Source organism: Andrographis paniculata, unplaced genomic scaffold, assembly GCF_009805555.1.
Source record: "Andrographis paniculata isolate CXL003 unplaced genomic scaffold, ASM980555v1 Contig10END, whole genome shotgun sequence".
Lineage (NCBI taxonomy): Eukaryota > Viridiplantae > Streptophyta > Magnoliopsida > Lamiales > Acanthaceae > Andrographis > Andrographis paniculata.
Genome location: NW_026137380.1, coordinates 43,141 through 56,162, shown reverse-complemented (window position 1 = coordinate 56,162; position 13,022 = coordinate 43,141). Strand labels below are relative to the sequence as shown.

The following is a 13,022-nucleotide window of genomic DNA, read 5'->3' as shown; positions in this document are numbered from 1 at the left end:
TATAACTCCCTGTCACACTCTTAACTAGTCGCTCTAGGGAAGACCGCAGCCATGGCGATGGTTAAGGGAAGATTGAATGGCGTCGCCCTACCTCTGGTAGTTGCTCTCTCCTTTCTGCTCGCGGCTGTGTCTGCTGAGGTGTTCTTTGAGGAGCGTTTTGATGGTATTGTTTTCTAATTTAGTTCGATTTTGTTAGTTTATTCGGCATGTGGTGTTTCGATTTTATGTTTTTTGTTTTCTTTAATTTCTTTTGTACGGTTTTTGATGTAAATGTTACTGTTGATCTGGTTGGTTTAGATGTGTGGATTGAATGTAGATTCGTTGTATATGAATGGAGCTGAGATCGGTTAGGGTAGATCTGATGTTACTCTCTTCTTCATATTTCGTCTGTGCGAACTGTTTGGTTTTTACTTCGAAATGCTATGTTAATTGATGCGAGAAACTTGATTGAAGTTGATTGCGGAAGAGTTGACTTAATTTTGGTAGTGTTTGGATTGGATTGTTGTTTGTAGTCTAGGTTGATGTATTTTCCGGCATAATTTCTTTGACTGATTTGTCGTGTGCGGTGAATGATTTCGTGCCGTTTTGATTGATGTTTGTTGCACTTTTTGGAATGCGGTTGTGAGGTTATTTGATTGTGAATTGCTGAAACTGATCAGTGATGTGCGTCGTGTGGTGTTGTTTTGTTGAGATCTTAAGTTAGGAACTTGAATATGAGTCTGTAAGCTGGATGTATTTCAACATTTTGTTTATGGTTCACATGGGGACTATAGCACTGAATATTCTCTGCTAAATTTGTAGATGGATGGGATAGTCGCTGGGTCAAGTCTGAATGGAAGAAAGATGAGAACATGGCTGGTGAGTGGAATTATACCTCTGGCAAATGGAATGGAGATGCTGATGATAAAGGTAACTACGATCATTTTTTTTTTCCATACTGCAGTTTTCATATAAATTGAAGGTAAAATATATGACTTAAATGTATTATTAATTGTCTGGTTATAGGTATTCAGACCAGTGAAGACTACAGGTTCTATGCCATTTCTGCTGAATTCCCTGAATTCAGCAACAAGGACAAGACGTTAGTATTTCAATTTTCTGTCAAGCATGAGCAGAAGCTTGACTGTGGTGGGGGATACATAAAATTGCTTAGCGGTGATATTGACCAGAAGAAATTTGGTGGTGACACTCCATACAGGTTTGATGAAGCATCTTCCGCCCTTAACCGAAATGTCTGGTATTTTATGGCTGATGCAGTTACTGATTTAACTTTATTGTATTGTTGCAGTATCATGTTTGGACCAGATATATGTGGCTACAGCACCAAAAAAGTCCATGCTATTCTCACCTACAATGAGACAAACCACTTGATCAAGAAGGATGTTCCATGTGAGACTGACCAACTCACTCATGTCTACACGTTTATCCTACGTCCTGACGCTACCTATAGCATCCTCATCGACAATGAGGAGAAGCAGTCTGGTAGCTTGTACTCTGACTGGGATATCTTGCCTCCAAAGAAGATCAAGGACCCCGAGGCCAAGAAGGTGTTTTTAGGCTTACTTTAAGGCATTTTACAACTGTATATATCTATTGCCTCATTACTGATCTTACGCTTTCTGGATGCCAACTGTAGCCAGAAGATTGGGACGATAAGGAGTACGTTCCTGATCCTGAGGACAAGAAACCAGAGGTAAATAAATTGTAGTTGTATTTTATGGCATTAGGCCTTATTGGGAGTTTGTTGTTGACATGAGTCTAGTGAGGTGTTTGCATCTGTTGACATATTTGGAAAAATTCTATGCTTGTAGGGTTATGATGACATCCCAAAGGAGATTACAGATCCTGAAGCCAAAAAGGTAACCGAACCTATTTTCCAGGCTTTGGTTCTCATAATCGGCGGCATGAGTAATAACCCAATGCTCTGCTCGTAACTTGGTTTCGTGCAGCCTGATGACTGGGATGATGAGGAAGATGGTGAATGGACTGCTCCAACCATTCCAAACCCCGAGTACAAGGGACCATGGAAGGCAAAGGTAATGGAATTTTGGTTTCGTGTTAACTCTTTATTTTATTACATGGTCTGTGCTTGACTTTTGTTTCCACTACAGAAAATCAAGAACCCCAACTATAAGGGCAAGTGGAAGGCACCAATGATTGATAACCCAGGTTATTTTTTGGTTTTTCTCTTCCATGTTTAAATCTTGTGAGTGCTGTAGTTTTGAATTTGCTTAATCTTGCTCTTGATATGATTGCAGACTTCAAAGATGATCCTGAACTCTATGTTTATCCACGTTTGAAGTATGTAGGCATTGAGTTGTGGCAGGTAAAGATTTTTGTTTTTCTTTAAATCTTGGGTTTATGAGTTATGATATTCAGTGTAGATATCATAAACCCTCAACTTCGATCTCTGAGCTATTGTATTTTTACCACAGGTGAAATCTGGAACCTTGTTCGACAATATCTTGGTTGCTGACGACCCTGATTATGCTAAGAAGCTTGCCGAAGAAACATGGGGCAAACACAAGGATGTATGTGATGTTCCTTTCAATTAACACCCCAACCACATTATTTCCGAAACTCCAATTCACTCAATAGCTACCCGAATCTTTGAAATTGCAGGCCGAGAAGGCAGCTTTTGATGAGGCCGAAAAGAAGAGGGAAGAAGAGGTATATAACTCAAATTCACGCTTTTTTTTTTTTTTTTTCCTTCATGTGATCCAATTCTGTTATTCAATTCTAAATCCGAACTTCCCTGTCTTTAGGAATCAAAGGATGAGCCAGCTGATTCTGACGTAAGCCCCTCTCGCCATAGCAAATCCATCTTGCAATAAACTACTCTCTAGCCTTTCCTTCATAACTTGAATCCCTTTTCTGTTGCTCGACAGGATGATGCTGATGATGCTGACGATTCTGAGGATGCTGATGATGATAAGAAATCAGATGACTCTGCCGATGCCAAAGAAGACTCTGAAGCCCCCGAACATGTGAGTGGGCTTTCATATACTCCCCCATTAATCTTACTACGACAATATACGTTATACTCTATTCTCATTTGCTTTAAATTTTGCAGGATGAGCTATAGAGCATTTGGAGTATTGAGAAGCTTGCCTAGTTACTCGCCTGGATTTTTCCTTTTTCCTTTTTTTTTTTTTGGAATTTTTTAGGAGGCTCTGTTTCTCGATGATGAATGTTATGTTGCACCAAACGCCGATAATTGCTTCGATGGGTAATTCGCCTATTTCATGAGCTTAAAACAGGTTTTGCTTTGGATCCGTGGAATAGTTACATGCTCTCTTATTACACAAATGCTGCTTGCCTTCTTTGCCTTCCTGTCTTATTGCCATTTAAAATTTGTCTCGTCATTTTCTGCCATAATTTGTAAGGATCAGATCGTAGTTTATATAAGAAAAGTAATATATACTGAACTACATAAAATATAAAATGTGAATGTTAATATTATTGATCGGTTCATACCCTAATTTGTTAGATTGTTATTATTTTAAAAAACATGACAAGAATCACGAAAGTAGAGCTCAAGTTTTGTTACACGCACACGTGATTATTGCATCATATCTACCTGCATGAAGGTCAAACATACGTTACTCATACAATAATTATTTAAATTATTATTAAAATAATTTTTTTATTACATTAGAAAAGGCAACTTTTTTTCTTCATATCAAATTAATTGTTTCATTTTTATAACTGATAAATATGTATCTTTTGCGACTATAAAATTATCTTTATTTTTTATATACAAATTAAAACGTCTTTATTTTTTATATACAAATTAAAACGCACTTTTACTAAAACAGTAAATGAAAAAATGATACTATCTCCAAAATTATCAAATTTTTTTAACCTTAATTATATATTAATATTAAAATATTATTAATTTTTATTTAAATTATAAATATATTTTTACTATACAATTAATTATATATTCTAATAAAATATTATAAATATTATGATTTTTTAATCTAGAATGCAAATGGAACTAGAAAATATTTGATATTTATAACTAAAAAATTTAAAATAAACTTAAAATATATAAATAAAAGGTAGACATGTAAATGAGAGAATAACATTCAAGTTGTAACAATAGGTAATAATTTTGTTTTTTTATTTTATTATTATTATTTTTTACTCTGGCCTTTCTCAATAATACTATACATTTCTTAAATAATTTATACATAAAACAAAAATACTTTAATTACTTTATTTCTTTTATATTTACAAAAATTATTTTACACAATTTCTTTTTGCTCACAAAAGATTGAACCAACAAATCCTACGTAGATACAGAAATGAGAAGCCCGAACATATTTATTAATTTCTGAATTAGGGTTAGGTGAATATTTGTACTGTCTGCGCCTCGGAAAGTGGATTCTTATGACACACAGAAGCTCTGCTCTTTGAAAAGGAGCATCACCAACCCCAAAATCCCGAGCTAATTCTGGTTTCGTACTCACCCTACTCGGGAGATTTCGCATTCGGAAATTGTTTGAGTTTGGGGTAGATTTGAGCGTTCAATCGATCGGAAAGATATTCGGAGTTCGTAGTTATAAGCCGACATGTTCTTGGTGGATTGGTTTTATGGAGTGCTCGCTTCGCTTGGGCTGTGGCAGAAAGAGGCTAAAATTCTGTTTCTGGGGCTCGATAACGCCGGCAAAACCACACTCCTTCACATGCTCAAAGACGAGGTCAATCCTTTTTCCGATCATTCGATTTGTTTTGTTGTTCATCATTTAAGCTGAGCTGCTTAAAAGTGATCAGTCTTGTGAGATAATCTGCTTCTCTATATGATATATATGTATATTTTGGCTGAATAAATTGATTTTTTCTCTCGAAATTTCTTGTGAAACCTAATAATTGAATCTAAATCTGTCTGTTTGGTTGTTGTTACTTGTTAATGTATCATTTTCTCTTACTGTGAGCTGCTAAATAATTAATTCTCAAATGATCGATTTGGACTTGAAATATTTCAGAATTTGATCCATCTCATGTTTGGTTTCAGAGAGCATTTGAAATGATAATATTAAAGAAGACTTAAAATGTTGAAGGGGATGAATTTATTCTATAAGTGGCTTTGTAGGTTTGAAAATTGAGGAAGTAATTTAAAGTAAGTATTCATTAGGCTGAAATTAGTCTAAGCAAACATGGCCTTAAACTTTTTACATGCTATGTATTGTCTTATGTTGACAAGTTTAAGGTATTGAGGATGTTGGATATGAACAGAGATTGGTGCAACACCAGCCGACTCAGTATCCAACTTCCGAGGAGTTGAGTATTGGGAAAATCAAGTTCAAGGCTTTCGATCTTGGTGGTCATCAGATAGCTCGTAGGGTTTGGAAGGATTACTATGCCAAGGTACTTCTTCTGTAGAAAAAGGAAATTAATAGTTTAATTTCCTTGTGATAATTGTCCAACACTACATTTATCGGTATTGTTCTTACATTACGATGCTTGCATTTGAGCATTGGTGCATATTAGCGGCTAAAGTGAGTCTGATATTAATATCTACATTATAGTGCTAATCAATCCATTGATCGTATACTTTTATAATATTTATATAATTATTTCGTGGGCATTTGGTTTAAATTGTATAATATAATACATATTATTAGAAAGATCTATACGTAGCAATGAGGAGGTTAAAATGAGAAAAAAAATTATTTATCAGGATTTATTATTGATTGCCTTTGATCATGTATTTATCAAAATAGTAGTGATGTAATTGTTTATGCTTGTATAACTATCTATGATCATATAATTCTTTATTGGTTCGATTGATAATTATGAGATTAGTTTATAGATTTTTATTATGCATTTTCATTGTAATTTTGCATATATAATAATTTTTGTTGCGTTTACTTTTAAGTTTTTAAATAACGGTCATCCTGCTGTTTAACATTATCCGAGATTGTAACTATGTGGTTTGGATTTGGTGCTGGTTTTGCCAAGTTAAGATAGCGAAGCGCCTCGCTATGAGAATCTAGCTTCGCTAACGCTCGGCTTAGAACCCTCATTATCCAGCTGGATCTCTTTATTTGTGTGAACACTTTCTTTGGCTCATAGCACAGCCGTTAGCTGCTACAGTCGCTGTAGTTGCTCAAAATTCTTATAGCTGTGTTCTGGAACAATTTTGATTTTACTTCACAGTTTGTAGCGATCAAAATGCATGATTATTAACTGAATTTTGATGGATTATTTTCATTTACGCAGTTCCATAAATTTTCTTTAACTAGGATAGCGATTTGTTGTGTTCCAAACAAAGACAAGTTCGGATATTGTACTAAATTAGGAGGGTATTTATCTATTTGCAATACACATGCGACACTCCTACCGATTTGGTCCATTTCCTCATTATTTGAAAACTTGAACTTGTATCTACACATTGAATTGCTAGAACCGGATTTCCATTTCTTGTATTGCTTTTGGTGGTTTCCTATCATTTATATATGTGGAACATTTAGGTTCCGTTTTAGATACAATGAAAAATTTTGAAAATAGTAAAACGGATGTTTTGTGAGAAGAAAAAATATATTTGACGTAATATTTCTAAAAATGTTACCGTAAACTAAAGTGTTGGTAAACAAAGCTAGTTTTTGGTATATATATGCATCTTTCGGTTTATTTCTTTGGATAAGTTATATAATACCCCTTTATGTTTTAGTAAAAATGCACAAAATACCTGTGTTCTATTGATTGCGTGAAATCCCTTTGTGTTAATGTAAAGTTTGCACAAAATACTCTCTTTGTCCAAAACTGATATTTTAGTCTAAAGAAAGACCTCAATTATGCAATTTACATTTTTTATTTATATAAAACTTGTTTAATTTAGATCTTTATTTATAACCAAACATCAGTTTTTGGACAGAGAGAGTGCTTCGTGCAAACTTTACACCTTGTGGATTTCACGCAATAAATAAAATATAGGGCATTTTGTGCATTTTTACTAAAACACAATGGGGTTTTATATAATTTACCCTATTTCTTTTATGCATCTTTCGGTTTATTTCATTTTCCCTATGTCCAATTTACATGGCGTGTGTAGGTGGATGCGGTCGTTTACTTAGTGGATGCTTTCGACAAAGAGAGACTCGCGGAATCAAAGAAGGAACTCGATGCTCTCCTTTCAGATGAGGCCTTGGCTAATGTTCCTTTCTTGATTCTTGGAAACAAAATCGACATCCCTTATGCTGCATCAGAAGACGAGCTGCGATACCACTTGGGGCTGATGGGGATCACGACCGGGAAGGGTAAAGTGAACCTTGCAGAATCAAATGTACGTGCAATCGAGGTATTCATGTGCAGCATTGTTCGTAAAATGGGCTATGGCGACGGCTTCAAGTGGCTCTCTCAATACATAAAGTAGCGCGCCACTCGATCTGAAGGTAATGTTTCGTCGTCCCTTGGCTTGATTCACAATTTGTAGGGTTCATTGTTCAGGTGATCTCGCGCCTCGTCGTGGAGTGAGCGAGATATGGTCGAATGTCAATGCTGCTGTTTAAACGATGATACATTGTTCTTGTCTCTATTCTACTTCTACAATAAGGTGTTTTTTTTTTTCCTGGAGTTTGGGCAATGAAATTTGTAGTCTTTTTTGCAAAATTTGTATGATGATATAATGTGCTTAAAGATTAATATTAAATAATAGATCTAAGTATAATATTAAGTGCTTTTAATTGATTTAGTTCTTATTAACACCGTTTATGTTATTTTTGCTTTCATTTTTTTTTTGGTAAAATTGTTTATAATTTTTCTTGTAGTTTTATAAAAGTATAAGAGGGCGTTTTACAACTTTTTAAAGGAGAGTGGAGATGTAGCTGAGTTTCAAAATCATAGAAAGTTTTATGCCATTTTTAAAGTATAAGTGGCTCTATACAATTTTTAAAGTAAATGGAGAATTTAAGTCAAGAGTTTCAAAATCATTATTTAATATAAATGAATTGTACGTGAGCAAATTTATACTCTTCAATTTCAATTATGATGTTTTATGATGTTTCCCGGTAGACATGACAATTTAAGAAATATAATTCATAAATAATTAAGAATGTATTATTAAAATTAATTATAATATAATACAAATAATTAAGGCTAAAGATGTATTGTTCTTATGAAACATGAAGCCAAGTATGATCGATCCAGACAGTCCAACAAAATACAAACTTTGTTACATATAATCCCATCAATTAATTTATGGATATTAAAATTTTGATTTAGGAGCTGGTTTTCTTTTTACTTTAAATAGCAAAAATTGGAAGCATAACAAACAAATAAGTGAAGCGCAAGTACAATTAAACAAATAGATATTTCTTCAGCCCCAAGTTTGCACAGTAGAAACCCCAAATTTAGGATTGTTCACGTTTGGGGATACGTTCTGTTATTTATTTATTTATTTTTTAATATTAAAATATAATTTAATATTTATTATAATTATAGGGGAAAAAAATATAATATATATGTAGAGAATAAATTTTTTTATAATACAAATAAATAAAAATTTAAATATATATTGGATATAATATAAATTTATAATCAAATTATACAGTATAAGTTTTATCAATTAAATTTAATACACATTTATATTAGTTTATTCATTATCCATCGAATACACATCAAAACTTTTCAAATTCCAACCAAACCAACAACAAAATTCAAACCCATTTCAAAATTGAAATAAAAGCCAAACCCAAACTTAAATTTCCCCAAACCCCCCTAGAAAACACACCTATAATTATAGGAAATTGGTGTAATTATTGAATTTATTAGTCGACAATTAAATATTGGGCCTTTTAAGGGCCCAATAAATGCATAATAATTTATCATAATTTTCATAACCCATCACAAGCATTAAACGAATATGGAATCGGGTTATTTGAGCCGCGGCGGCGTTGTCCGCGATCCATGGCCGGCGGTGAACCGCCTTCCCCGGGAAATATGTAAATCTGAATTCAGTTATTCAGATCCTTTTTCCCTCTGCGCTCGGAATGATTCTAGACATTTCCAAAAAATTGCTCCACGAGAGCTGTAAGGAACTGGAGCGGGATTTGTTGAGATCGTTTGAATTCGATCACAAGTTGTGGTACTATGAGTATGGAGAGAAGGAAGGTTAAGTTTCTGCTCTTCATTGTTGGCGTCGTAGCTCTGAGAACCACCGGTAAGGCAATTTCTGTCGTTTTCGAGATTATATTGTGGATTTGGCTCTGTTTATGTATGTACGATCTGTTTATGTATGTACGAATGGACGTAGCCATTGCTGAAAATACGTGAATTCACAATATGAATTTGTTGCCTAATTTCTGATAAATTTCGTATATCTTAGAATTTTACGTTTTAATGGAGCGCCATTGAACATAAGTAGTTTCCTATAACAGATGCCAATGCCAATGCTACTGGACACAGATCTCCGTTTAAATTCCATAATGGTCAATCTAGGCTAGCCTCACATCTAGAAACTTAGTGCATATACAAATCTACAATAGAAATACATAAGAGAAATCTATATACTAATCTTATAATTATAATTAATCATTCAAATCGATAAAAATAAAAATATAATCATGGTTCACCGATAGTTATAAGCAAAAAAAAAAAAAAAAAAAAAAAAAAAAGGAAATAAAAATCAGATCACAGTGATAGATAATCCAAGTTAATCAGTTGAAAATAGAATAAATAATTTTCATATTCACCGTCTCACTATTACTCTTGCATAAACATTCTTAATATTCTTTTCTTTTCTGTTCATTTTGTTTTATTTTTTCCCATGTATGTTCATCAAATTACATAATATATCTATTTTTCCATCCTATAGCTAGAAGTAGCTATAGTACACCATAATATAATAGTATTACTATTATAATCTGTATTTACTAAATAACGAATATCATATTATAATATAAAATCTAATTATCTTAAGTTACTTATAATAAAAATTATAATATAGTATTAGCTAGCTATTGACAACCATGATGAATTCATCACACAAATTATTCAGCCCTAAATTCGTCCATATAGGTTCTTCAAGTAGAAGTTCTGATGGAGGAAATCCTAGGATGGATATTTAAATGCGAGAAAGTGTCTGATTACTTTGTTCTGGAGAATTTAGTGCAATTTTTTTGCTTTTGTGTGTGTGCAATAAGCCCATCTAACATCCTTACTGCCTGCTAACAAGAAATCCTAAACTACTGAATTGTAATGCAAATTTGCTTGCTTTAGTAGATTATTTAATCATCTATGCTCATTGTGCCAGCTAGTAGAGACTTTAGGCTTTGATCTTTGATCCTTGCAGAAGGGTTTGTAGCTTAATCACAGTTGGCTCTGCCCACTCTCTAGCCCAGATAAGATATGCCAGTGAACAAGAGTTCCTATTATTTTAACACCTCTCTTCTTTGAGTTTTCTTGCAATGCCTCTCATCTACATTTATTTTATTCATTTAATTTTACTTGTTATCTTTGTTGTGTAGCTGAGAGATGTAGACTTATGGTTGGTAAAGAGGCTGCATCAAAAAGTGGGACATTTACTTTTTTGAATTGTTTCGATGGGAGTTATGGCACTGTTGTATGCCTAGCAAAGGAGGGTGTAAAACTGTATTGCTATAACATTAGGTCCCTTCATGTGGAAAGTAGAAAGTATGAAGCAATTGAGGTTGCTTTGTCTGATGCAGTTGCCCAAGGCATGGATGCTAAGAATGCTGTAAAAGTGGCACATAAAGAAGGTAAAAAGGCAGCAAAACTTGCAACAAGAAAAGCCGATCGCATTATAGGTCCAATTATATCTTCGGGATGGGATTTCTTGGAATCCATATATTTTGGAGGTAAAATTATGGAAGGGTTGCTTCGGGGCACAGGTACACTGTTTGGCACTTATTCCGTTGGTTTCCTTGGAGAGCAGAAATTTAAAAGGATTGGTTATCTGGTTGGAAGTCATTTCGGAAGTTGGATTGGTGAGAGGATTGGACTGATGGTGTATGATGTGGTTAATGGAATTCATTACCTGATGCAGCCAAAGCAGTCTGAACCTCTAGTTTATAAAGATGCTTTAGACAATAACGAAGCTGCTGCTGCTGACAAAAGCTTTGATGGTCATCAAGATCTTTAGCAATGTCCAAATAATGCAAGTTGGACTCTAACTTGAATAATACAAAATTTACAAATTCTTGAGATCAAGTATGGTGATTGTAAGTTTGTAAATATACAAACTTTCTTATTGTTCTCCATTTCAGTTATTTCTGAAATAAAGTTGCACACTTTCAACTGTAGAAGGTGTGTTTGGATACTCAACTTAATCACAACTGACAGTACCAATGCATCACCAATGGAAGTTTACTTGAGCTTAATTAAGAGGCCTCCAGATCTAAGCTTGTGTATAAAAGTCTTCTTTGGGAGTTTGAGTTTTTATGTATGCAAATATAAAGCACTTCTATGGTAAAGATTCCTGTTATTTGGTGTCTTGATTTGCCTTTGGCTAGTTAAATTATCCACTGGTTACACAAAAAAAATGCTAAGGTGCGTCCCGCGTTGTTGTTTGCGATGTCGGCCGGAGGATAGTTTCGTGCGCAGTGGACAGGATTGAAGGATTCGGAATCCAATCATCGCTGGCCGTGACGTGCGTCGTCAGAGGATCACCTTTGGGCCGGCCGCATTCGGCGTTCCGCGCACGGGGTTCAGTCTCCGCCCTGCCTTTCCCCCTCGGAAGAGGGGGTAAGGGGGGGACGCGATGCGTGATGCCCAATGTCCTGGACCGAAACATTGGTCGAGGAATGCCGAGGAGCGCTGAGGAAGGGCCTGCGGCGCGCCAACATAGGGAGGCTAGCATAAACTTTTCGAGATGTTCCGAAATCTCTCGGAATGTTCTGGAACCCTCTGGAATGTTCCGGAACCTCTTGGAATGTTCCAAATATTCTAAAAGTACCGAGATCGTCCTTTGACCGAATTTGCGCATATCCGTTTGACATAGCTTATCCGTATTTCCTTTTATAACTTATCTTTATTCGTATCTTGTATAGATAGAGTTTATCCAAGTGTGGATATACAGGCCTGTGTTCGGCTCGGTATGTTAGAGTGTCTATACATAGGGGATGATCCTTTATTGTAATTCACTTCAGTTTCAGAGAGATATACACTCTACTTTACTGGGTGCATTTCAAAGTGTTTTTGCTTTCTATTCTATATTGGAGTCGTGTGCGAGGCTGTACTAGTGAGGTTCTTGGAAGCGTCGAGGAATTGCTAGGCCGACGGAAAAGTGTTCGAGGAGGAACCATTCGACCCGTTACAAGTGGTATCAGAGCCGAGTTCTGAGGGGGTGGCGACTGACAGGTTAGACGCTGAGTACGAGGATGAGAACCAAGTTTCAAGGCAGACTAGGAAGAACGCCAAGGGTAAGGCTGTTGAAGTGGAAAGGTACTGAGTTCTTTAACATAGCTCCCATGGATGACTATGCTATATTTTTAGGAATGAAGTTCATGGACCATGTAAAGCCTACAATGGTACCATACGAGCAAAAGTTCACTATCACTGAGGGTGGGACGCCATGTGACGTGATGGTGTATCGAGAAAAGGAGCTCAACCCAAAACAACTCGAGAAAGGCTTGAAGAAAGGAGAGCCAACCTTCGTTGCCATCCTGAGCGATAAGGACGTCTGGGGGGAATAGAGATAAAGAAGCTGAAGATGTCATGCCAGACGACTTAAGGGGTTACCCCTGCGACAAGCTGTCAACCATGCCATAGACTTAGTGAAGGGGGCGAAACCAGTCTCTCGACCTGCCTATCGGAAGTCCCCTGATGAGTTGGCGGAGTTGCACAAGCAGTTGGGAGAGCTTTTGGAGGCCAAGTCCATAACCCCATCGAAGAGTCCCTTCGGAGAACCAATGTTATTTTAGGAGAAGGATGGGAGCCTGAGGATGTGCAATGACTACCGAACACTTAACAAGATGATGGTAAAGAATTGGTATCCAATACTCTTTATAGCTTATTTGTTTGATCGTTTGTAGCCAGCGAGAGTGTTGTAAAAGCTG

At 35.5% G+C, this 13,022-nt stretch overlaps 3 protein-coding genes across 3 annotated transcripts; all 3 read left to right on the top strand.

Moving 5' to 3' along the window:
- Positions 1-3,309, top strand: LOC127239637 (calreticulin-like). Its single transcript, XM_051257914.1, has 14 exons — positions 1-163; positions 802-909; positions 1,006-1,198; positions 1,289-1,547; positions 1,637-1,693; positions 1,812-1,859; positions 1,950-2,036; positions 2,112-2,169; positions 2,259-2,326; positions 2,436-2,531; positions 2,623-2,670; positions 2,766-2,795; positions 2,889-2,987; positions 3,074-3,309. The coding sequence occupies exons 1-14, from the start codon at positions 52-54 to the stop codon at positions 3,083-3,085; spliced, it is 1,275 nt and encodes a 424-aa protein (XP_051113871.1). The 5' UTR covers positions 1-51; the 3' UTR covers positions 3,086-3,309.
- A 1,036-nt stretch (positions 3,310-4,345) lies between these two features.
- On the top strand, positions 4,346-7,662 carry LOC127245444 (GTP-binding protein SAR1A-like). Its single transcript, XM_051266329.1, has 3 exons — positions 4,346-4,706; positions 5,242-5,373; positions 7,061-7,662. Exons 1-3 carry the CDS (start codon positions 4,578-4,580, stop codon positions 7,379-7,381), a joined length of 582 nt encoding a protein of 193 aa, XP_051122286.1. The 5' UTR covers positions 4,346-4,577; the 3' UTR covers positions 7,382-7,662.
- A 1,197-nt stretch (positions 7,663-8,859) lies between these two features.
- LOC127245195 (uncharacterized) lies at positions 8,860-11,812 on the top strand. The gene is made up of 2 exons (XM_051265957.1): positions 8,860-9,166; positions 10,473-11,812. The coding sequence occupies exons 1-2, from the start codon at positions 9,097-9,099 to the stop codon at positions 11,105-11,107; spliced, it is 705 nt and encodes a 234-aa protein (XP_051121914.1). The 5' UTR covers positions 8,860-9,096; the 3' UTR covers positions 11,108-11,812.
- Positions 11,813-13,022: the final 1,210 nt, after the last annotated feature.